Source organism: Nomascus leucogenys, chromosome 8 (assembly GCF_006542625.1).
Source record: "Nomascus leucogenys isolate Asia chromosome 8, Asia_NLE_v1, whole genome shotgun sequence".
In the NCBI taxonomy this organism is placed as follows: Eukaryota; Metazoa; Chordata; class Mammalia; order Primates; family Hylobatidae; genus Nomascus; species Nomascus leucogenys.
Window position 1 is genome coordinate 10,345,210 of NC_044388.1, and position 25,491 is coordinate 10,370,700.

Consider the following 25,491-nt stretch of genomic DNA (forward strand, 5'->3'; position numbering starts at 1 on the left):
TTACTTTATTTTACTTTCCACTGAATCTTACATTCACCCAGCCAGGTATTGTCACTCATCTTGATGCTTCTTCCCACCCACAATTATTAGAGTTTGGGATTCTTGCAAAAGATGCTCCCAAGGATGTGTAAACTGGGTATCAACTGAGCGGGGCTGAGTTTCCCCAGGGTGGAGTTGTGTTGTTCTTCTCTTGATCCCTGATGCCTAGTACAATTTCTGGCACAGAGAGGGCAACAGCCAACTGAATGAATCTGACATTTGCATCCTGTGCTTGTTGCAATTTTTCAGAGACGCACTTTTTTCCTTATGTGAGCTGGGGGTACCTGTGTGCTTGCTGGTCAATTGAGGCTGTCACTCAAGCTGCGTCTTCCCGTAAGTGGAACATACTGTAAAACATCAGCAGATTTCCCTGCAATCACCATACCAGGTCTAAAGGGAAGATTATTAGATCGTGACACTGAGTCAACCATATCCAAATGATATTAAAGCCAGGAGGGGCTGCAAGTTAGTCAACCTTTCCTGTGTGTGCTGGCAGCTGGGCACCCTCCTCTGCTTTTGTCTGGGTTTGCACATGACTCACTGCAGGCTCGAGGGATTTGCATTAGTGGATCATAAGTAAAAATCTCATTAAAATGACATTCTCCTCATCATTATGATGGCTTTAGTGAGATGCCCTGGATTGTCACAGGCATCTCCTGGAGCTGGCTGGTAATAGATTTATCTGGCTGTCCATCCACCTTGGCCAGAGCCTGCTGAGGTGTGGGGCAGAGGGGCTGGGCTGACTAAAGCACACAGTGCCTCTGTGGAACTGCCTCTCTCAGCAGCACTCCTGAAGGGCTATGTGAAAACCATTGTGCCTGGTTTCAGTGCCATGAAGAGCCACTGTTCAAACATGTCTGTCCAGGGCTGGGGTTCCTGGGGGGGCTTCTAACACAGCCCCTGCCACCGGCTCCATTCAATGGCCTAGCATGAGTTATATTTGCTTAAACTTGATAAATCTGATGAGTGTCATACTAGAATTCCTTATATTTGCCCATCTCTAAAATTCTCAGTCTTCTCTTGAATAATAGATGTTTCAATTATGGCCCATTCCTTTGGGGATAAAGCGCCAACTCAATAATATGATATAAAAAGCCACTTGAGATTTAATTGTCCACCTGCTCCTCCACAAGGGCTCCCAATACCTGTCAAAGCTTTCTCCTTCCACCCCATGCCTGTGCCTATGCCCCGCCACACTGAGAGCTCACACACCCTGACCCCAGCCCTCCTGCTCACTGCTGGGCCACTAGGCTGCCCTGCCCTGCACCACAGATAACTCCACATTCCTTTCAGATGTTCCCTCCCAGAGGCCTTCCCAGGCTTTCAGCCCCAGGTGCCCCTGCAGGGGCTTCCACAGACTCGCCCCATCTGGCCCCAGCCCACAGTGCCTATCACATGGGATTGTAAACTGTCTGTTGATGTGTTTGTTTGATCCATTACCATGGAAACTTCTAGAGAACAGAGACTCTTATTTTAGCTACTAATCCCAGGTACCCCACACAGAGCCTAGAGCACAGTTTGTGCTCAGAATAAACTGCTGAATAAAGAAATAAACGAGTCCCTATCAGGCATTAGAACAGATAAAATGCTGAAATTCCCAAGGTAGGCCAGGAGTTAAAATACAGACAGTACATTAGACTGGCTTGAGTCCTTTCTGGCCAAGGCCAGAAAGTTCTGTAACAGTTACAAATCCATTGGTGGTAAATCTAGTAAAATCTTGAAATAACATATCAAGATCAAAGATGAACCATGTTTGAAATCCAGAGAGTAAAAAATGGCAACATTCAAGCATTTTAAAATGCTCAATAAAATGAGTCAAAAGATCAATTAATCACCTGGAGGTTTTCAAAGATCTCTGGATTTTTCCTCTTTCCTCTCTCCCTCCCTCTTCCCCTGCCTCACTTCATTTCTCTCTTCTTTTAATCTTGACATCCATTCACTGTTATGCAAACATTTACTAGGCGCCAACCATGTACTCATGCCTATAACATGCACAGAAGAGCTGGAGATGAGTAAGACACTACTGTGCCCTCCAGGAGCTCGGTGCAAAGTGAGCAGACAGGCAGGAGAAATGGGTAACTACGGAACAGTAGGAATGGGGATGGAGTTCTGCCTGGAGACTGGGGAGCAGAGAAGAGAGGCAAACCACCCATGGGGTGACCCAGGATGGCTTCCTGGGGGAGGTGACCTTACTAGGTATGCACATTCTGCGCATCAAGTGATTTACACCCAAGAAACTTCAGGCAAGGTTCTGTCTACACAGGGAGCTGAGTAAGGAGAAAGAGGAGTCTCTGGGTTGGTCAGTATATACCACTGGATTGCTAGCATGGGAACTATTGAGGTTTCCTACACCCTACTCACTGTGGTTCCCTTCAGAGGGAGGGCAGCTGTGCAGGTGAGCTGGGGCTCTGATCATCAACAGGCAGTCTTTAAACTTTTTAAATGTTAATTTCTTTAGTAGAGGAATGCTATGGACTGAATTGTGCCTCTCCCAAATTCATATTTTGAAACCCTAACCGCCAATATATTTGGAGCTAGGACCTTTAGTAGGTAATTAAGGTTAAATGAGGTCAAAAGGGTGGACCACTATTTCGATAGGGCTGGTTCCTCATAAGAAGACAACACACAAGAGTGCTCCCTCTCTGCCATGTGAGGACATGGTGAGAAGGAGGACCTCTAAAAGCCAGGAAGAAATCTCTTAACAGGAATTAAATTGGCACCTTGATCTTGTACTTCCTAACGCCTTTAACTGTGAGAAAATAAATTCCTATTGTTCAAGCCACTCAGCCTGTGATATTTTGTTATGGCAGCCTGAGCTGACAAAGAACAGGACAGCTTGAGCAAAATGAAGATGTGACCATTTTAGAGGATTTCATCAAGACTACGAACATTTTGTACTTCAGTGATAATTCTGATCTCTAAAATTTTTGTAAATTTAGAAATGCAAATTTTTAAAATTTCAAATTATCTGGCACACCAAAGCAGCAGCCGGGCATAATGGAAAGGGTAGGTCCTACCCATAGTTTGCTGTGTGACCTTGGACAAGCTACTGGACCTCAGTCTCTAGCCACACATTAGCCACCAGGAAGGGCTGTAGCAGAGATGAGAATAATTTCCCACGTGCAGCCTGCCTAGCACAGAGCAGGCATTGATAAATGGTAGTTAATAAGATCAGGGTAGTTTGGAATGTGTTTGGTGAATCTCAGCCCCTCCTTAAATTCACCACTTTGGGAACAGATGTTAGAACTGCTAGATTCACTATATCTTTATCTTTAGAACCAGAATTCCTTCCTCACCTATTTTTAATTTCCAAGCCCATGACTTCATTTGCCTGCATCAATGCCTCTCAATCCCATCTTAGAAAATGCCTCAGGATATCTATAATTATCTCAACCAGTATAGCAATGTTCCTATTTTAAAAACCCTCACAATATGGAATTTATTTTAATTCACTTCAATTTGTATTATATATTTTAAAACATCCCATAAAAGCCATATGGCACTTTAGGACATAGCTGAGAGGATGCTGAGAAATAAAATAAACAATGTCAAGATTTCACAATTCCTGCCAGAGTCAGAATTCCTAACTCAGAGGAACATATACTAATCAAGATGCCATATTTTTAGAATTAGCATACAGCAGGATGGGATTTACTGGGAGTGGATTAGGCAGTTGCCACTGGGCTCCCCTAGCAACTTTTCCATCAGCTTGGCATCCTTAATCTTGTCACACTGCCTGGAGTTCCACCACTGAGAGATACCTTAGAGTTAATGAATCTTTGTTTTAGAGAACATACATGTGTACTTCTACGAGGATGAAAGGTGGCAGCAATCATTTCCATCTCAGTGTGAATGAATTCCTCCTGGAATACTTCCTAGTAACACTCTAAGATCAGCTCACTGGAGGACTGGAGACTTGGATGGAACAGAGAGAGGGTGGGGGTGGAGACAGAGTAACGAGGAGGGAGAAGGGAAAGGATTATGAATCAGTCAGCCCTCAGCAAGGTGAGGCAGGTAGTGTAGCACACACAGTGGGCTTTGGACGAAGTAAAGAAGACTGGGGGTCCCAGAAGTGCTTAGCCCAGCATATGGAAGGGGCAGAATAAAAACAAAATGAGGTCCTGGGGCCCCAGGGAGGAAGGGTCAGAGAAAGGGCATCATTTCCTCTGCCTCATTAAGCAGCATCTATTCCTTAATCCCATTTTCTGACTGCTGGCATTCTTTCTCTTGATAATTTAAAACACTTTTTAACAATTAGCCCCTGGTCCCTTTCAAATTTAAGCAAAGGCCAACTCTAGTCTTGCTACATAGACGCTTCCTGATGGCACAGCCACCCACAAAAGTGAGTACTACTTCCACCGTTAATGCTCCACAGTCCGCAGAAACATACCTCAAAGCTTTGGAGTCACACTAGACACTTGCTTTGTCATTGAAAGTATGATGCAGTGGCTCTTGTGATGAAAAGTCATGAGGCTCTGGAGTGAGTCACAAATTTTTCCACTTAACAGCATGCACTGCCTAAGGTGCTCTGTGTCACTGCTTACTTCAAAGTCCTCAAGTCCCTGTCCTCAACCTTGTGTCACCCAAAGGAGGTAGTAGAGCACCAAGGGAAAACATCGAGCATTTGTGATTTAAAGATGTGCTAACAGAGATCATAACTGGGCCTGGGGATCAGGAGAACTGGCTTCCACAAGCTCGATGTGGAGCAAATGGACAAACCACACATGACAGGTCCAGTGACCCGGCAGCATCCCAGCTGGGAAGCGTGTCCCTCCCCACCTTCACCTGGCTATAAGGAGGCAGTTTCCTTCCTGACTTTAAGATGCTGTGGGTCTCCCTAAGCTGATTTTTCCAAAATTCAGCAAGTGGTCAGGACCTTGCAGTGCCTCCCCACCCCGCAGAGGCATGAGTAGCAGCAGGTGTGAGGTGAGCACCATACCTGATCCAGCTTCCAGTGGAACTCCGCGGGGCGAAAGGTGTCAGCCTGGTCGAAGTCCTTCCGCAAGAGAAAGACGAGGCGGCAGTTGTGCACATACAGGGCGTAGTGATGCCGGTTCATTTCTGAAAAGCAGAAAGAAGGTTTGAAGAGTGAGAGAACCCCTGTGTCAGCCTCCACCAGAGGAGTCTTCCTGCTCACTCACTTAGCACAGCACAGAGGATAAAGGCATGGGCACTCCAGTCTTCTCATTTACAACTGGCTCTGATGATACTTCTATAATGCACATGATAGAGCTCTTCCAAAGTGGAAGAGGAAGACTCAGGAAAACCCACAGCCAAACTCTTGCTGAGAAGCCATCTGGACTTTAAATACCCACCTAACTTGTACCAGATACTGCATCAGACCCAGGGTACGAATTACTTAGATTAATATGCTCCTTGTTTGTTGGTTACAGATGCTTCTGGAGGGATTAGGGAGCTATATGCCAATCACATCAGTCACTCTGTGCTCCTTTAACATACTGGTTTCTTCTAGAGTTCTGGGTTTTTATTTTATTTCATCAGATAGCAGTGACAACAGTGACCACAGAGTACCTCTTCTCTCTCTACCTAATCTATATGAAGCAGAGCTGCCTCACTTTTAGCTGCTGGGAGGAGGGGATAGGTTGATTTTCCAGCATTAGAGATAGTTTTGTGACTCCAACATACCCTCCCCATATACAGGCAATTAACAGGAAGTTTTCCTTTCCTAATGTAGAAACTTCCTTTCATGCTTAGAAAATTTCATGTCATGGATCCTGGCAGAAGAGGAAATGTTCTTTGACCAATTCTTAGAGAACTTGAACCTTACTACATTATAGAACACACCAGAAATCTACCAGGAGGTGCATGTTCCATAATGTTGGTTGGATGAGCAGGTGCCCATGTGTAGTGGAAAGAGCATGGGCCCTGGATTCAGGTAGACTTTGGGTGGAATTGTATCTTGGGTGATGTTGAGAGAATCATTTCACCTCTCAGAGCTTCAGTTTCCATAACTATATCATGACATTGATGATGGATTATCATAATGTATCCAAGAATGGAATATTGCTATCAATTCCTGTATATCCTCTATAAACCTTGCCTATAAAGTTTGGGTGGGAGGAATCAATACCAATTACATTTCTAGGATGGGCCCTGATTGCTCCTGGCCAAACAGGCTCATGAGAATCCCCCAGCACATGAGTGGTTCAGGATCCATGACCATGTTCCCAGTGCAGGCCATTCTCCTGGCTTCAAAGCTTCTGTCAGGAGTTGGCAAGTGGCTCAGTTCAAGCTAGTGATACGAGCACTTTTCTCAGCGGTTCTGGGAGAGAACTGCTCTTTTAGCAGAAAGCAAACAGAAGAGATACTTTCCTTCCCGCTGGAAGTTGTATTATACCACTGCAAGGCTTGGAGCTGTGCAGCCATATATGCTAATGTAAATGGATACACTTATAGGCACAGATCTGAGAAATTGCAGAGAAAAGGAGCCAGGCCTTAGATACACTTTACCTTGATGATGACTTCATGAGCCTTCATAGCTCTGGATGTTTTCAGTTACAAGATACCCACATTCTCTGTATTAGTTTGATTTTTTGGTTATCTGATATCAGTTTGATCTGGACTTTCCATTCCTTGTAGCTGAAAGCCTCTTAATTGATACAATGAGGAAATGTGTGGAATGCATCTGCCCAGAACAAATGCTCCATAACTGTTACTTATTAGAAGGACTATCACACTGCCTCATGACCAGGGCAACACAGCGAAGTAGTGCTTTCAGGAAAGCATTACCAGTCTTGAGAACATAACCAGAGGATGGCAGGAAGGAGAATGGTCAGGGTCTCACTGTGGCAGGGCTGGCCTCAGCCAACATCTGGGGAACCATTTTTAGCCTCTGGATTGGCAAAACACCCCGGACTGCTTACGGGGATTTTACTAAAGATTTCTTGTCCCTCTCATCACTGTATACCTGACTTTTCTGTGGTTTCTATTGATAACTCTTAGGAAATATAGAAAGGAAGAATTTTTGCCTTTAGTTTTATTTGGAGTTAGGAGAGGTTGGGGCTAAGGGTGTGGAACAAGAAGAATGGAAGGGCAAACCTCACTCTACTACAGCAGCTTCTAGCCTGGGAGATTTCTTCCTCCTTCTACTCCCTTTCTCTGAATTCGTAGAGTCAACTCATATGCCAGGATACCTGGTTTATTCACTGTGTTGGTCATGTGATTTGCTCAGGAATCCATTTTATTCCTTTTCCTGTCCTTAGGAATTCTTTGTTGTATCTTTCTTCCCTTCTGTCTGTCCATGTCTCAGGTAGATCCTAAAGCCTTCTGCTCACTTTCATGAATTAGAATAGTCTTGAAGGGTTTAATCCAAATCAAACCTCAGTCTCTCATCCAGTTAAAATAGATGTTCCTCTTCTCCACTCAGTCTTTACCCATAGCTTGGTGGCCCATAATAGGGAAAGGTAAGATCTTTCATTCTTCTTGTTCCACATCCTCATCCCCCAACCTCCTCCTAGCTCTAACCATGGTCAGACGTAGGGGAATATGGATGAGAGGAAAAGAAGTATAAAGTCTCTTTAAAAAGCCAGTACACTTTTTCATTTTCCAAAGGCTCTGCAGAGGTCTCCAAGTTGCCATCTTCACCTCCCCACCCTCTGTAAGGATGGCCCTGCTATAAATCTTTACATAGGAATTGATATGATAAGTGACACACTCCTTTTCTGGGTGGCTGGGACATTTGGGCTTGCTGCAAATTCCTCGTGTGAAAGATGCTCTTTCCAGTTGATCTTCCATAATTCCTCCTCAGCTTCTCCCTTCTCTCAGGAATCCCCTCCAGCACACACATCAGATCCTGCATTCCAGGACCCCTCTTCCTGGAATGCAGCCCTCTGGTTGCTAGCCTTGCATATTTCTGGATGTCCCTTTGGCCCACAAGAACAAAAACACCTGTGTTCTGCCAAATTGTACCAGGGAAACTTCTCTCCCTCTGGCACCTCTCTCCTCACCCTATAATCGTGGCAGCCCCATCATTCACTTGCCTTCAGACACCCTGGGCAAGAATCAGGGCCAAGCTTTCATGTACCCTAAACTAGACATGAGTCAGGCCTTTCCAGGACTTGCCTGGGCTCTGCTCTGACACCAGCCTGTAGCAGACTTAAGAGTGTTTGCAGCTCAGCCAACTGGCAGCAAAAGTAAGGTTCTCACTTCCTTTCTACAGACGACAACCTCAATCCTTCTGAGTGGTTTTCTGGGCACCTCTGTAAGTGTGAAAATACCCCCATCCCTTTCCTAGCAGGCAGCGGGACCATCCTGGCACTCTCTACCAGGCTGACACCTCCATCTCTCTCACCTGGTGATTGCTAAACAAGGTTGGCCCCTCTCTCTTAGAAAACCCTGTAGGGAAGTGGCTAGCACTGTATGTAGCCACTGATCATTCATTGTTCTCAGTTCAAAATCAGAGACAGAAAAGGGCTGCATGCCAGGGGAAGAAGATTCCAGCAAGAAGAGCTGATGTGTGTGTGGGAGGGGATTGATTACTGTGACAAGGCAGGGGCTGAGGAGGAATCATGGAAGGTGACTGGAAAGTGCACTGTTCATGGGAGGAATAGAGAGGTAAACCCCAACAGAGGTGGGCTTAGAGGGGCACAGGGCCCCACACAATGACCTCAAGGTAGACACACGACTATGTGTTCACCTAACCCTATTTCCTTTGCTCCTGGGTTCACATCTAAACTCATTTCACAGCCTCCCTCATGGGTAGGTGGGGCAATGGGACCAAGTTGTGGCAAATGGAATGTGTATTAGAAGTCAAACATGCTACTTTCTGTTCTGGCCAATAAAATCCTCCGGTGTTCAGCTCTAGCCTTACTTTCTGTTCTATGGTTGAAAATGGCAGCAGCAGATGATGCAAGAATCCTTGGCTACTGAGCGTTCTGGGCAAAGTAGAGCTCGCCTACCTTCCAGACCCACGTGGGGCTTCTGGACAATGACAGGAGGTAAACCATGGGGAAAGAATGTTAGCTACTGAGATGTTTTTCTTGGTGGTGGTAGTGGGGTTAGTGGTCCTCTGTCTCTCTTTTTTGCAGTTAGCCTTTGCTGACTAGTCAATTCTGCTATCCAGCTATTTATAAAATAATATATAATGGAACAGCATTAGTAAGTTTTACTTAGTACACCAGACAGAGCTTAGTGCAATCTTCATGAAGAGCAATTTGACAATTTACAGCAAAAGCTTCCTTTCCTAACATTTCTGTTATTTGAATCAGTAATTCAACTTCCGGCTGAAATAATAAGAAATGTCCAAAAGGTATATACCAGAATACTCTTTACAGCATTGCTGTGTTTGCATTTAAAAGGAAACAATCTAAATATCTAATGAAAAGGGGCCAGTGACGTGAAGTATGATAAATCTACATGGCAGAGTTTTAAACTTCCAAATAATCCATATTTTAAAAAATATTTTATCACATGGAGAAATGATGTGGAGATAATGTTATACAAAGGTAACTGATGACATAATAATATCACAGATATTATAAAAGTTTAAGGACATTCTACGTACACACAGAAGCAAAAATAACATTATAATGAAATGTACTAAATGTTATCGGAAAATATCTCCCTAGTGGTTAGGATTTTAGGTAATTTGTGTGTTCTGTTTTATGCTTTTCTGTGTTTTTCATGTTTCCACTATAGACATACATTGCTTTATAACTTGAAAAAATTTTTGATGTAAAAAAGCCATAATCAAGCTTTCATTTATTCCGGATTTTTTTTTTTTAATTTAGGACGGGGTATTTATAGATTTTTTTCTTGCTGTCAGAAAAGTTAGAGAAAAATCTTCCCACTTTCTCTGTGCCAGTCTTGAGTGCTGTTTCACACAAGGGCCCAAGCTCAACACTGGGTGCTGCTTGGGGTGCTGCTAATTTGGGGGTGCTGCTAATTTGGGGGTGCTGAATGCCTTCTCAGGGGACTGCTGTGATGACAGTTGAGGCCAAGTTCAGCCATGGCTTCCCGTTAGGCTCCTCCAAGATTCTTATTGAGCTGGGTGGGGCTCTAGCATCTACACGTCTTTACAACTACACTAACATATTCTAATGAGGACCACTGATGCAATAGCATGGGCCTGGGACACAGGGTCGGAGGATCTAGGTCCAATCCTGTCTTTCTTGGTAATCATCTGTGTTATCCTGGGCCAATCACTCAGCCTTCCATATTCCAATTTCCTCTTTTATAAGCAGCAACATTTATATCTGTCTGACTTACCTCCCTGGGGACTCGATATAGCTCAGAAAGGACTATATGTGCATGGCCACTGACCCCAGCTCACACTGCTTTGTATTTGTCTGCACATTCTTAAGCTGTTGTCTCACTGGGATGCTGGCTCCTGGATTATGATGGGAAGACCTCACAGGGCACTGCACAGGCTACTGAACTGCGTCCCAAACCTCCACCTTCCTGCATGAAGGTCCCAAAGAAAAACCTGTCCTTGGCACTGACTTCTACATAGACTTGCCACATAAATAGGGAAAGCCAGGCACCTCTCAGTTTCTGCATCCAGAAAATATATTAACATTTATTATAAAGATCAATTGAAACAGAGAATGTGGCGTTCTTGTAGCAGTGTAATGAGGAATAAAACTGGAAGTAATAATAACAACATCAAATAAATTAATGGAACACCGATTTATGCATGTGATGCTACTAAGTAATTTCATACTTGATTTCATGTTTATTTTCCCCATTTTACCTATGGGGAAAATGAGGCTCAGAGAGATTAGCAACTCCTCAAAGGTCATGCCTTAAGAAGTGGTCAAGCTGAGATGGAAACTTTGGCTGTCCAATAGCAGAGGCCGAGCTTCAGCTCTTCTATATTGTCTTTTTACTGTTACATCTGCTGTGGTTGCTATTTATTTTGGGTGTTTTAGCAAAAGTTGTATTTGAAATGGGAAATTGTAGAATTATAATTAAATGCAGAGTTGTACAATTTGCATAAGATCTTGGGATGTTTGTGTATGTGTGTGTGGGGATGGGTGGGTGTAGTGACAAGAGCATAGGTTTGGATTTAGTTGGATCTAAGCTGACATTCTAGTTCTGATACTGACTGTATAACTACTTGTGACAAGTTATTTAACCTCTAAGGAATGTTTTATCCTTAAAATGGCAAAAACAATAAGGCTTTTATAAAATAATTATAGAGACCTGTGTTTAGAATAGTAATAGCTAACACAGATTATCATACTTCCTTTGTGCCAGGCACTTCTTAGCACTTCGTGATTATGAAGTCATTTAATCCTCATAAGAACCCTATGAGGTAGATACTACTATAACATCCTGTTTACAGACAGGTAAAGTGAGACACAGAAAGGCTAAACAACTTGCCAAAGTTACCTAGCTAATCAGTGTTAGGGGACTTTAACCGCCAAGCCGTGAACTTCTTGCACAGGCTCAGCATGCTGAAAAGCCTATCGAATGGTAGCTATCATTACTATATATGTCAGAGGTTTTCAAACTACTATTCTAAATTAGCAGTACTTTATTCAAAAGATATATATAGTAAAGTATATTGGATATATACAGCTTTTGGATATATACAGTATATACTGTATATGTACTGTATATAATACAGTAAAGGTGGAGCTTCTTTGTTTGAAGTAGGAATAAAGATTCCTCTCTCACCCCCATCTCACTTATAGCAGCCCCAAAGCACTTCTGGGAATGCTAGCATTCTGAGGAATCCAGTTTGAAAACCACCGATTCCAGCTTTTACATCCTTTGTGTCTGTACCCCTACTTTCCCCACTTCTCTGCTCCTGCTCTACCTCAAGCCAAGCCTGGAAAATCAGCAGCCAGAAAGCCAGAGACCACAATATATATTGGCAGGGTTCCTCTCAGGCTCCTGCTTTTCTTCCACGTCCTCCTTGTCTGTGTCCATGTCCGACCATCTGGGACAAAATGGGCAGCTGCTGGGGTAGGGGTGGAAGGGCTGGGCTAGAGACTCACCGGTTTTGTCTGAGTTGCAGAGGATGGTTTCCTTCTCGGCTCTCACACCAGGGCTGGGGCCGTGTTTCATCCACATGGTGATGGTAAACTGGTCGGTCAGGTTCTTGGGCACAATCCCATCGGGGATTTTGGCGCCCTGCCTGCCGTCGAACTTGAAGATCATCTCACTGCTGTCCACCAGCAGTCCTGCAGTCCAGTTGGTGGCAGCACTAGGGGATGGCAAGAGGTCAATGATGCCAGAGGAGGCTCCTGCAGAGGGTCAGGAAAGAAAGGATAACAGGTCATTCCTAATGGGGCGGTGTCCTCATCTGTTTTCTGCTCCTGGGTCAGGATGAACTACTCAGTGTACTTACTCAGAGATGTCTGTGCCTAACCGTGAGCTATGTGACTTAGGAAAAGAAGTGCCAAATGCTATTCCAGCCCTTGAGTTATTTATGGTTTTCTTGGGGAGGCATCAGTAACTTACATCAGTAACTTACAGACAAAAGTGCTGCATGTGGCAAGGTAGGATGCAAGAAAAAAGTGTTGGAGGAATTTAGAAAGTTGGAAAAACCCTGGGGGCTCTTACTAGCAGGGAGGGTTCCTGGAGAAAGCCAGGATTTGATTTGGATGGATGGATTCGCTCACACACCTATCCATCTGTTAACCTGCCAGCCATCTACTGGGCACTAACCATGTGCCAAGACCCCTGCTAGGTGCTGGCTCTATGAAGGTGAGTCAGACACAGTTCAGAGCCAGCAAGTTGACAAAATGTGATCAGGGCTGTGATTGGGGAAAGTTCTAGATCCTCATCCCATGAGAAGGAGCATGAGCCACTCATTACACTTTTTTACAAATATTTGTTGAGGCCAAATGATGCAGTGGTTGAGAACACAGGTTTTGAAGTCAGCAGAACTTGAATTTGACACCTGGCAGCAAAATTTGCTAGCTTTGTGACTATGAGCAAATCAGTTGACCTTTGTGACTCTGTTTCCTCTTTCCAACGAGTTGTGAGGGCTGAATGAGAAAATGCATTAGAGCTTGCAGCAGCATGCTCACTGCATGGCGAAGGTTCACACAGTGTTAGCTATCATATTATCATCGTCATTACTATTATTTCTGCTGCTACTATAATAGTACTCAGGCTAAGGCACGAAGACTTCGTCTGAGGCAGCAGGAGTGGGGGAAGGTTTATTTTAGAAGAATCACCAACTTTGTGGAGGGGGGCGCTGAGGTGAGAAGCGACAACTGGCCTGCCAGAGAAGACTGGATTGTCCTGCTGGGTAGGTCTGGGGCCTCCGCTGACTCTCCGCAGAGGCTCAAATACAGAATTCTTTCCACCCTTCTGTTCCATACACAGACAGGGCTCAAGCACTAAGGGAAGGAGGGCCAGGAACTTGCAGTCATTTTCAAATAATAAGAGTCAGGGAGTCTAAAGTGTGACCTGAGTTGGGTGGGCAGGGGTATGGGGGCTCTTTCCTGGTATGGCACTGACCAGTCAGTCATAAACTCTGATGGCTTTAATGGACAGTGGTTGTGTGTATTACCTGCCATTTGCCCAGGTTTTGGATTTTTGACTTTTGTATATCAGAGCCTCATCTTACCTAGGGTTTGGGTTCCAAAGTCAGCCACTACAAAAAAAAAAAAAAAAAAAAAATCTTCTACCATTAAAATGACCCTTTGAAGATTCCTCAAGGAAGGCGCCATGCTGGAAATGAGTTTACTTGTTTGAAAATGTTCAACTCAGCCAGTTTTCCCTCCATCTGTGGAGGAGATCATCAGGTCTATATCCATTGGCTGGCAATAGAAGGTTATGCTATGTGAAGAGCACGTATCCTTAGAACCCAGATGCTCTGCTTCTCACCATGACAGGTTCACTCTGGGTGAGGCTTCTGGAATTGTGGTGTCTGTGAAGGTAGAGATTAAAATCTCCCAATTCATGCTCATGCTGTAGCTTGTATGTATCAAAGGGAGGTGTGGGCAGAGTTGACGGCATCATTTACATGAGTATTTCCTAGAGATTTTGCCTGTTACTGCACCTGACACATAGTAGGGACCCAGTTAATATTTATAATTACCACTCAGTGCTCTCACGAGATGCTCCTGGAAATTCACCCAATGCTTAGGTGGGTCCGTCCAGCCCCTTGTCCATGCCCCACGTCTCTCATCACACTTACCTGTTCTCATCCCCTGCTGCTAACTCCTTCATTGATATCCATGTTACTTATGTGATAAACTAATTTATACAAATGTTTTAATGGCCAATAAAATCTTTGCTGTCCTTTAATACCACCCTCCACAGATATTTCTAAGAAAGACATCTATCAAGGTGGTAGCAGAGAGAGATCTGTGAGTGGTTTGGAAGTAGGAGATACATGGTTTTTGGGGGAAAGTGCATTTTCCTAGTACCCCTGGGATAACACAACATGGCAATAGCTTCTTTGACCTATTAAGTTGGGTCTGATACCAAAACTTGTCCAGTGTGAACACAGATGGTGACAGAGGTACACACAGAGCATGTCGGTTCCTGAAACCTGGGACGGCCAGAAGGATGCAGGCCGAGCGCTCAGGGCTTCTGACTTCTAGCTCAAGCCAATGGGACCAATATGATCTAGCAGGGCCCGGTACAGAGATGTGTGTGTGGTGGCTGCAGAGGCCAGCTTTGCTACCATGTGGAGCACCAAGGCCTCCACACAGGGGAAGCAGGGTGGGGTCTAGCAGGGCTTGAAACTCTACCACCAGAGGGTCCTTTTTTTGGCTAAGGACATTGCTGTTCCTATAGAATTCACACTTCAATTAATACCCTAGACTAGTGAAGAAATTGATTGTGAATTTCCCTCCTAACAGGTTTGAATATATAGTGAGAAGTACACAGCAGAGAGGACCATGCATGGGGTGATGGGGGATGACATCAAGGGAAGGTTGGGAGACAAAATTGGTTACAAAATAACCCTAGTGCTGGTCAGGGTTATTCTATAGATATATCCAATATTTATATAACCTTATTTATTTTATTTTATTATTTTATTTTATTTTTGAGACGGAGTCTTGTCTCGCCCAGGCTACAGTACAGTGGCACGATCTTGGCTCACTGCAACCTCTGCCTCCTGGGTTCAAGCGATTCTCCTGCCTCAGCCTCCTGAGTAGCTGGGATTACAGACGTGCACCACTATGTCTGGCTAATTTTTGTATTTTAAGAAGATATGGGGTTTCACCATGTTGGCCAGGCTGGTCTTGAACTCCTGACCTCAGGTGATCTGCCCACCTCAGCCTCCCAAAGGGCTGGGATTACAGGCATGAGCCACCACGCCCGGCCTGTATAACCTTATTTTTTATAGTTACAGAACTTTATTGTTTTCCTATGAACTCTTACTGGGCACAGAATGGGCGCCAGGCCTGAATTAAGAGCCTTACACGTGTTTTTTTTAGTTACTCATCTGCGCGGTGAATATCGTTAAGATTCCAGGTTACAGATAAAGAGCCCTAGGCAGAGTGAGCCCAGGATGGCAACCAGCTAGTGAGTGGACCCATCACCAGGACTTCCCAGCTCCAAAGCCCATGCTCCCTATTGCACCTCCTCAGTGGACCTGGAGGGAGATCTTGTAACCTTCTGCTCATTTTGCAAACATAGAAACTGAGGCCCAGAGAGGGGAAACGTCTGGACCAAAATCACACAGTCACAGCTAGCTAGAAGCAGGCCCAGCTCTCGGGTACCCAGTTAGTGTTCTTTGTACTGCACAGTAGTGTTTAGGGGGCCAATCATATGACCTGCCAAGCACAGCCTAGTCACATGGGACTCCACCTCCCTACACAGGCCACTGCTCTGACAGAGGGGCACATTGAGGACATATGCCCTGGCAAAGCCATAATGTGGGGATCTTTTGTCTTCCCAGCTGAGGGGGAGCGGCAGGCCACTTTCCCTAACCCGCAGATGTTGCCTGCCAGAAACCATCAAACTGCATTTAACCAGATGGTGCAGACTTCCACAAACTTAACAGATTGTATTTCATTTTTTGGTACACTTAAACAAACTGAGAAGATTTACTTTCTCCAAGGTTTTTCTATCTCTTCTCCCCAGGGATCCCGTGGGAAGGCAGTGGGTAAACAGAATGCATCACTTGCAGTGATGATACAGCACTGTCTACACATCAGGGTGTATTTAAGATGCTCCTTTGGAATCCTCTGCGAAGGTCCCTGGGGCCCCCAGGCTGCTGAGGATTCACACTGGTCTTGTATACAGCAGCTGCAGCTTGAGTGCTGGGGGATTGAAACCAGGGATGAGATCTGATTTGATGTCCCTGGGCCCTAGCAGGGTGGGGAAGCCACTCTGAGCCAGAAAATAGATACAGACACAATGAATGAGGCAGACTTCAGGGCACACTGTGGTACAAAAGCCCAAATGGGGCCTGGGGATGGCAGTCACTGTCTGAACTTCTTAACTGATGAATTTGCATTCTTCTCTGGATGGCCTTGGTGAGGCCAGAGGGTCCTTGGCACTTCAGGGAGCCTGTGGCAAGAGTGACTGACATGGGGCCACCAGTTGTGCCTCCTCAGGGTCCACCTCTGGGCATGAGAAAGGCAGGGATAAGTGGGGAATCTCAGGGAGAGGATCCAGTATAATCAAGGACACAGGCCTTCTCACAACTGGCAATATCAACTCCATATTATGCCAATAGATGTTTATGTAATATCTAAGTTATGCCAGGCACTGCCATGAGAATGCAGCAATGAACCCAACAGAAGTGGCTCTACCTTGAGGGATGCAATGAAAGTCTTTTATTTTCTTAAGGAAGAAGCTTGGTGGGCGGAGGAGTTCAGTGATGCAGAATCTCAGGGGAAGCGAGGGAGGCCCCCTTGACAAGTGCCGTATGGACTGCCAGGACTTTGTTGTGGTAGAATGTATTCTATTCACAACACAAATCTCTGACCCACTGATATCAGCTTGGCCATGAGACTTGCTCTGATGGATGAAATATGTGTGCATGTGACATGTGTCATATCAGAGCAGAAGCCTTAAGAGCCCATCTGTGGTTCACCATGCATCTTTTCCATCTACCAAGAAATCAACAATGTTTTAGATCAAAGCTGTTCCATTTTCCTGGATCCTGGTGGGGAGCTAACATGGTGCAGAGCCACAGCCAATCCAAGGACATGTGGTAAGAATGATAAATAAACCTTTGTTATTTTAAGACAGTGAAAGTTGGCAGTCAGTTGTTACTACAGCATCACCTGTCTTACCTTGACTGATAATCTATATCAGTGATTGTCATCGGCAGTTAAAATTCCCATTTCTCTATCTGTATGCCTTAAGCATGGGCATGGAGGACTTTTTGATGTCCTTTCAGGAGCGCACACACTGTTGATCCCACAATAAAACTAGCATTTCGCTTCTAGAATCCTAGAAAAGAGGAGTTCCTCCAAGGCCCTGGAATCAGAAACCTGGATTGCCAGGTGAAGGAAACTAGGTTTTGCTTCGTCTGGGTGGTTGGCCAGGATCCTGAGTGAGAGCCATGGATACCTAGCTGCTTTCCAGCTTGGTGTGTTTTTGTTGCTGCAGGCAAAAACCTCCTCCCCAACACAGTGGGCCATGTTATATTGTAGTTGCTTAAATGACCTGCAAGAAATAAGCATAAGAAAGAAGCCCACTGCTCACTGTCAGCATCCATAAGTCAGTGTGTGCAGCCCTTCACTGTTGTATGATTGGGGATCTAATCAGACTTCCAACAGGTGTTCACCTATTTTCCTTAAAGTAAAAGGCCCACTTCACTTCTCTGTGAATGGAGGCACTGGCTATGACTAGGAGACTGACACTGTCATGCTGGGAAGCTCCAGCTCTTTAGCAGCGTCTTAGAGAAACCCATCGTGACTTCCCATAGTTGGGCTATTATGAGGGTATGAAAACCTCTGATGGTGGTTATTAGTGAGAACAAGTTCTGTTGAGCTGCAAAGTGCACTAGAAAACCATGGACTTTTATAGCTCCTAAAACAATTGCATTATAATTTTCTTAACATGTCTGTCTTCTCCAGAAGACTGAATTGTTTTTTGATGTTAAAAAATTTAAATTGACACATAACAATTGTACATATTTATGGGGTACAATGCAATATTTAGATACATGTATACCTTGGGTAATAATCAATTCAGGATAATTAGCAAATCTACCATTCAAATATTTATCACTTCCGTGGGGTGAGAACATTCAAACTCCTTTCTTCTAGCTATTTTGAAATATACAATACAGTATTATTACTATAGTTGCCCTACTGTGTAATACAACACTAGAACTACGTGCTCTTTTAATCTCTACATTATTTTAAGAGTTGGCACAGCATCTGAATACTCAACAGATATTTGTTGAATTAATAAATTTGTGCAGGAGTGAATGATGAACAAGCCCTCTACCAAAGTCTCCTGGGCTCACATGTATATAAATCCTGAGAACAACGTAGGGTCTGGTCATGTGCACCGCTCTGACACATGAACCACGTGATTTTTGCACCATGCTCTCACTCTATGGTCTTTTGTTCAACAGGACCTGCCCTCAGTGTTCTTCACTCCACACAACACAGCTGACCCAGACATCATGTGCAGGAGGTACCGGCCAGCAGCCAGGAGCCCTGTGGTCCCTATGAGGAACCACCAAGGTTCCTGGCCTCCCACCAAGGGCATATGCACTACCGACCGACTACTTTTCTAGTTTCTGTAATATGTAGTGATACAGGGCCATCAAAGTGGACCTTTTCTTGGGCTGTTGTTAATGTCAAATTTAATTTGGCCAAGAGGTCTCACTGAGGGCTGCACTGTCATCTCATACTCAAGATAGTTCCGTGACATGCACTTCTGGAAAGCCTGGTGCCTAGATGGCAGGGTCCTTCATGTGGAGATATGAATTCAGAGGAAGTGATAAGCAGTTGGCCCTGCTTCTCTAGGAAGCCTGGCTTCATGTAGAGCAAAGGAAGGTGGGGGCCACTTGAGTTACATCTGGCCCCACAAGCTAAAGGGGACACAGAGGTTCAGGGGACCTCCATTTTTTTTGTCCAAAGCAGAATGGCAGTGTCTCCATGCATAAATCCATGAAGCAATATTCCTGACATCCAATGCTTCCCTAGGCCCAAAGAGGCATTTCAAGTGCTTCTGCATCTACTCAGGTACCTCCTGACAGCAGGCTTGACACCAGCTATTGTCCAACTCCCCAGTAAACCAGATTCCCTCATTGCTCCTGATGGGGTCTAGACTGCAGGAGGAGGAAGCAGGTGGGCAATGTCCAGATTTCCACGATGACCCTCTGAGGAGATATCCATGGCTAGGTTACTGCACGACTACAGCATCACAGAGGAGACTCCAGAACTCAAACTACTGAGGTAGCTCCACAGATTGACTCCTGGTGTGCATAGAGGGCAGGTAAATGCTGACTGGAGGGAAGGGTTTGGAGAGGTGAAGGGGAGAGAGGCCATCCTAGTGGGAGGAGAATGTGAGTGAAGGCTTATGGATGAGAAGGAACCAGGCAGAGGGACCAAAGCAGGTGCCCTGACCAAGCAGAAGCAGAACATCAGGGCGAAATGTGCTGTAGTAATGGATCAGCAGGGTGGAGGCTGATCTTTGGGAGGGTCGAGAATCAGGCTAGAATGTAGTGTCCACACCAGGGTATACCACAGGCAAGTGCCATCATTGTCCCTTAGATCTGCCCTTGCTCCTGGATACCTAGCTCTGGTTGGCACCACCCTCATTCAGTTAGACACTCACACAAGAGCCTTCTTAGAATCCTCCTTTCTTACTCCTGACAGCTAATCAATCATGGAGTCTTGCTGAGTTTTGTCTCCAAAGCCTGCCTTAAATTCATTTTTCCTGCTACTCCCCTGGTTCAGAACTCATTATCTCTTGCCTAGACCACGGCTCTAATACCCTCATTGGTCTCCCTGTTTCCATCCAAAGTCAATAAAGATTTGTAGGATGAAAAATGCATGAACACTGAGGTTTAAATGGTCATGGCAGCTCCCCAGTTGGGAAGCCCAGCAAGAAGCTTGTCTACCATCCACTGAAGACACACAGAAACTTGTCTCTGGAACTGAAAGTACCCTACAGGAGTCAGGCATTACAACCCAGCTCCCATTTTAGAAGTGATCCAGCCTACATTTCCCTTACAGTTGGAAAGAACATGAATCCCTGCATGGAAGCTGACCCCAGGATCGGATTTGCATCTGGGCCTCACTCATTTGCTTTCGCTCTTTTTATCTGAGCTCTCCTCCAGTGCAGTTCAAAAGCCAGGCTTCTAATGTAGAGGCAGGACTGACCCTGCTCAGCAGGGTTATTGGGAAAGGATTCCCATAGGTGTGGGGGGCAGTGCTATGGAGAGAAGCACAGGCTTCTCTCCTTCAAAGGGCAGCTCCCAGCACCAAACAAGGCCGCACCTTGGGGGAAACTGCCTTGCTGGCTGAATTAACTTGCCCTTCTGCAAGGCAAGGTTGGCAGCACAGATGGAATGAGCTGTGTTAACATATGAGATGCAATTTTGTTCGAAAATTTCTTCCTTCAGGAAATCCTTATCACACTCCGTGTATCTCCTCATCTCTCCCCAGCAACATTCAAAAGCAAATCACAAATGCATGCCCTTGGGCCCATCTGATCTTTAACAAGCTGATCCCATCATCTCTTCCTAACCTGGAGGAGTTTAGGAAATGAGCTAACCCACAGTGGCCTGGGGTTCAGTTGACTTATAATTCAGGTGCCTGGGGAGCAAAATGGGGTATTCCTTCCAAGTAAGATGTTATCTTAGATGGCTTCTCTGCTGCAGAATGGAGGAGAGGACTGGAGGTGGTTTTCTGAATATTGCAGATCCCTTATAACCATTTTTGCAAGAGCTGTATGGAATATTGAAGTTGTGGTGATTTTTCCTATCTACTGCATCATTCTGGATGTGTGTGCAGTCCCATAGGCCTTCCCTGCCAGCCAGGTGACGTGAAAAATGGAACATGACAATATCAAGCAGAGTTTATTTCACATTCAGTTCTAAATATTTTTACTTGGTTCCTTGGGTTAGAACAGTGTGGGTGAAGGGGTGTGTGTGCTTGTGTGTGTGTATGTGTGTATATGTGCATGTGTGTGTGTATGTGTGAAAGCTGAGGGAGAAAAACTGCCCCAAAGATAATAGTGGAGAGGTCCACCCTGGGGGAAGGCGGGCTAGACTGTGCATTCACAGCCTCCTTTTCTTTTGGAGGAGATGCAGTTACCTCCAAATACAAGCCCACTGTAAGAGTAAGCCCTTTCCTAAGCTCCCAAACATGGCTGTAGCGTCCAGTGTGAGTTCCTGAGTGTTTTCGGAGAGAACAAGGAAGAAATGAACTATGTGCGGGAGTAGGAGTGAAGGAGGCCCATCACCACGTCAACAGTCTGACTTACAAAGCACATGCGGCGCTTCTCACCTTATGAGATGCTCATTTTCTCATTCCACAGACTCACTGAGAGATTTACATTCTAGCTCCCGAGGCCTGGATGGAGACCTGGATGGATAGCCTTAGTGGATACTGAGCTAGAACGCCCATCATTTAGACAGACTTACTTTCAAATCCTGGCTCTGCTGCTTTCTATCTGTGTGACCTTAGACAGGTGATTTTCACTCTCTTGACCTCAAATTTTTCATCTCTAAAATGGGATGGGTGACCTCCTCATGGTGAAGATGGGAGAACTAAATAAAATTAATGCATGTGAAAAGGCTGGCAGGGCATGCAGAGCAGGTGCTCAGTGAAGCTGGCTTTTTTCCATATCCACCTTTCAGAGCACCCCTCCATCAGCTTTGTTTCCTAACTCCCGGCCTGCCTCCTTTCTTGTGGCGCCATCTCACAGCCAAATGACAACAAGCCCTCTCTGTCCCTCACAAGTGAGTATTTTCCTTTGTCCACCGTCACCCTCACCCCAAGCTCTTCTCTACCGTGGGCAGCCAGACTCAGCTTCATGGGCATGTGACCTTGTTACGTAGGGCAGTGACTATGTGACAGAGCTGAATTTCTACCCTGTCCTAACTTTGCTTATCTTTAACAAACAGAATGCCTGTGATAAAAAGTTCCCTTTGCAGCCAGACCAGCTGAGACTGGTACATAGAACCACGATAGTCGACTAAAGGACTTCAAAAAGACCTCAGTCTTCATGATAATCTTATTTCCATGCTAAATGATACTCCCTCCAGCACCATGACAGTTGACAATTGCCATGACACTGACTGGAAGAAGCCGTAAGAGGACTAAAACGGAGACGGTACTACTGGTTCCAGGAGGTTCACCACCCATTTCTGGAAAAGACATGAATATTCTTCCCTTTTCTTTAATGTCAACTCCTTCATTAGAGAAATCCTGTATCTTAAGCCCCTCACCCTCGCTTGTTGAGTTGATTGTGAGCCATGCTCCTGCTTCTCAATTCCACAGCCATTGAATAAAGCCTGCACTGCTTAACACTCACTTTTGGTTTTGTGTATTTGCTTTGTGTTACTGAATAGGGAAAGACTCCATCTTTGGCAAGGCCAGCTTTGTCAGTAACAACCTCAGTAGTCATTTAGGGCCCAATGCTTAGTTGTGTATACTTGGTTTAATGCTTTGCTGTCTCTGTTGTAAAACTGTTGTTAATTTTTGAACAAAAGCCCCAAATTTTCATTTGCATTAGGCCCCACAAATTATATAGCTGGCGCTTTGGGGAGGAGACCAAACTCTTTCCAGGTGACTGACACTACTAACTCTTCATACTGGGTCTGGTCTGATAGCTCTTTCTAAACCAGTGGGGCAGAAAGGAACTCACGTTTCTTTGGGCCCTGCCCTAGATACTCTTGAAAGTATGGTGCCATTTAATCCCTGTTTTACCAAAGAAGAGCAAAGGCTTTGCTTTTCCATGTCACTTGCCCAAGGCCACATAACTAATAAATGGAGCCTGAGTCAGGAGTCTAGTGCCAAAAGCTGGGCCTTCCAACCCTTCTGCCATAAGTAAACTTAAAATCCATCCAGGAGTTACATATATCAGTACAGGAAGGGAGGGCTGATTCTTGCCTAAGACAATAAGATATGCTTTTTTGGTATACATCATTTAAAAGCAATTGATTTTTAAAATCCCAAAAGGGAAAAACCTACCACATAACTTCTGAAGGGATTTCTCAGAGTAGGTCTCCCGGTCACAGCCCTTCCCAATGTAATTAGTCTGTAGCTCTGCGACGATCTGGAGGGAAGACACGGCTCCATCGCACGTCTCCAGGTGGATGCTGGGGAACAGGGGCATGCTCCCGGAGCCAGGCTGGTACTCAATCCTCTTGGTCCAGTCTGAACAAACAAGGAAAGGAGGAAAAGTGAATCAGGTGCAGTCAGTTGTGCTGGAACATTTCTTTTAGAAATGTGAATTTGCTCTGACGAATTATTTGCCCCAACACATATATTAGATATTAGGGAACAGTTTGAGAATAATGGCAGTTTTACATTTGCTTATGCAGGGTTTCCTCCCTGAGAAATACTAGGCAAACACAGAAAACTGCACCCAGCTGCACTGAGCCACGTAGGAATACGCAAAATATGCGCAGTCACACGCACACTCACATGAGCACACACGCACACAGTCATACCCTCAAACGTATACCAGCTACTCAGTTCACCATGTGTTATGAGCCACACCCGTCCATGCCTGCAGTTACAACTTTTCATTCATTTCCCAGATACTCCTTCAAGGGCTTCATAACAACACACCAGAGGCAACCCCCACCATCCCCAAACCTTTTTTTTTAGTATCTCAAAATTTATTTTTTAACTTTTATTTTAGGTTTAGGTGTACATGTGCAGGTTTGTTATACAGGTAAATTTGTGTCATGGGGGCTTGTTGTACAGATTATTTCAGTATCTTGGGGAGGCAACCCTTCTTACATTCATTTCACAGGCAAACGTCAGATCTCAAGATGAGGTGCCATACTTATTGAAGTACTTGTGCATATTGTGCTAATGTTTTCTCTTTCTCCTTTTTTCTAATGTGCCACTGATGACATTTTTGAGTGTTGTGCCTCTCATGCCATTTTTCAACTTTGCCTCACATGGTAATTTTTAGGAAGGCACATGCCTTGTTATAAAACAAAAGAAAGCATGGTTGTTCAAGGATCTCACGAGGTCACAAGGTAGGGTGAAAGGACTCTCAGACACTCAGAACTGTGAGTCACTGAAGTAGGTCTCATGGTCTTGTCACTGCTTTTTAGTGAAAAAATTATGATAAAGCATTAGAGAGGAACAAAATCACGATTAAAATGGCACGATGCAAGAACACAGCAATCAACACATACAAACTCTACAAGTGAGTGTACACAGGAATTGACTGATACAATAACAGCAGCACCTGAAAGTCAGAGCGGACTCAAGGCAGGCTCCCAGTGACTGACGATGTGTGTTTGCCTACCACGGCGGGCATCCCATGCTCTGCGAGGACACATGTCTGAGACGGCTGTGCAGCCATCCTCAGCCAGACTTATGTGCAGAAGAGTGATTCTGAGTCATCAAGCAATGTGAGTTATGGGTGCTATTAGTTTACTAATCCCAAATGTTTGTCACATAGAACACTGCTAGCTGATATCCCTTTGCTGAAGTAGAAATAAAAATCTATAAAGTTGCCTGACCTCACCCATGAGAAACTCAGAAAGTCCTGCACTGTGGGACTTGGTATCAGGCTGCAGTTACCAGAAGGCTACTCAGTTCCCAGTGGGCCACTGGTGCCACCATGGTGATACCAGTATCTTGGAAGAGACTGGGCTTTGGGGCTAGCCAGATGGCTTTGTTCACTGAGCAACCATTTGTTCAGGGTTTGTTTCTATGTGCCAGGCTCTGCTTGGAGTACAAAGGGTACAGCAGTGAACAACTCGGGAGCCTAGGGAGACAGGCAGGTGATGAATAAGGCTGTGCTGCTCTAACAGAAAGGAGTAAGTGCTATGAAAGGAAAAGCCAGTGATAGAGAGGGGCTCCTTTAACTTGAGACTTAACCTCTGAGCTGAGGCCTGAATATCAAGGACAAATGCATTGGGGGAAGCCTCAAGGAAGCATGTGTGAAGCAGATGCAGCAACAATCTTGGCCTGGCTTTGTAAGGACAGGAAGTTCTTAAGCAGGTTACTGAAGATCTCCAAGCCTCAGGCATATCATCAAGAAAACGGGGACCATATCACTGACCTAATAGTATTGAGGTAAGGACTGAGTGTGAAAATGTGTGCACAGCATGCAGTAGGGACTGATCAGTGTTGTTCCCTGGCAAGTAAGGAGACAATCCGCCCTCCTGCATCACAACTTTGACACATTTCAGGTACCTTTGCAATCTGAGTTTAGCTCTGAGCTCCCATGGTCACCAGCTGCCGGTAATGGGGTTTTCTCAGAGTGTGTCACAAGTAGAGAGTGCACATTACGGTTGTGAGATTCATCCCTAGGGTACTTACAATAAGAGTATGTTTGGGTGAGAGTGACTAATCGTAAAGGAGAATATCCCCACTTCTACGTTATTTTCCTCATAGTCTTTAG

At 45.0% G+C, this 25,491-nt stretch overlaps 1 protein-coding gene across 1 annotated transcript in view; it reads right to left on the reverse strand.

Annotated features, from left to right (window-relative positions):
• Nucleotides 1–25,491, reverse strand: part of CLSTN2 (calsyntenin 2) — a 642,375-nt gene that overhangs the window by 89,765 nt on the left and 527,119 nt on the right. The window contains exons 6-8 of the mRNA XM_030816738.1: nucleotides 23,091–23,276; nucleotides 12,003–12,251; nucleotides 4,979–5,100 (exon numbers count right to left, since the gene is read on the reverse strand). Coding sequence (XP_030672598.1) covers nucleotides 4,979–5,100; nucleotides 12,003–12,251; nucleotides 23,091–23,276 — 557 coding nt within the window. The remainder of the gene's footprint in view (nucleotides 1–4,978; nucleotides 5,101–12,002; nucleotides 12,252–23,090; nucleotides 23,277–25,491) is intronic.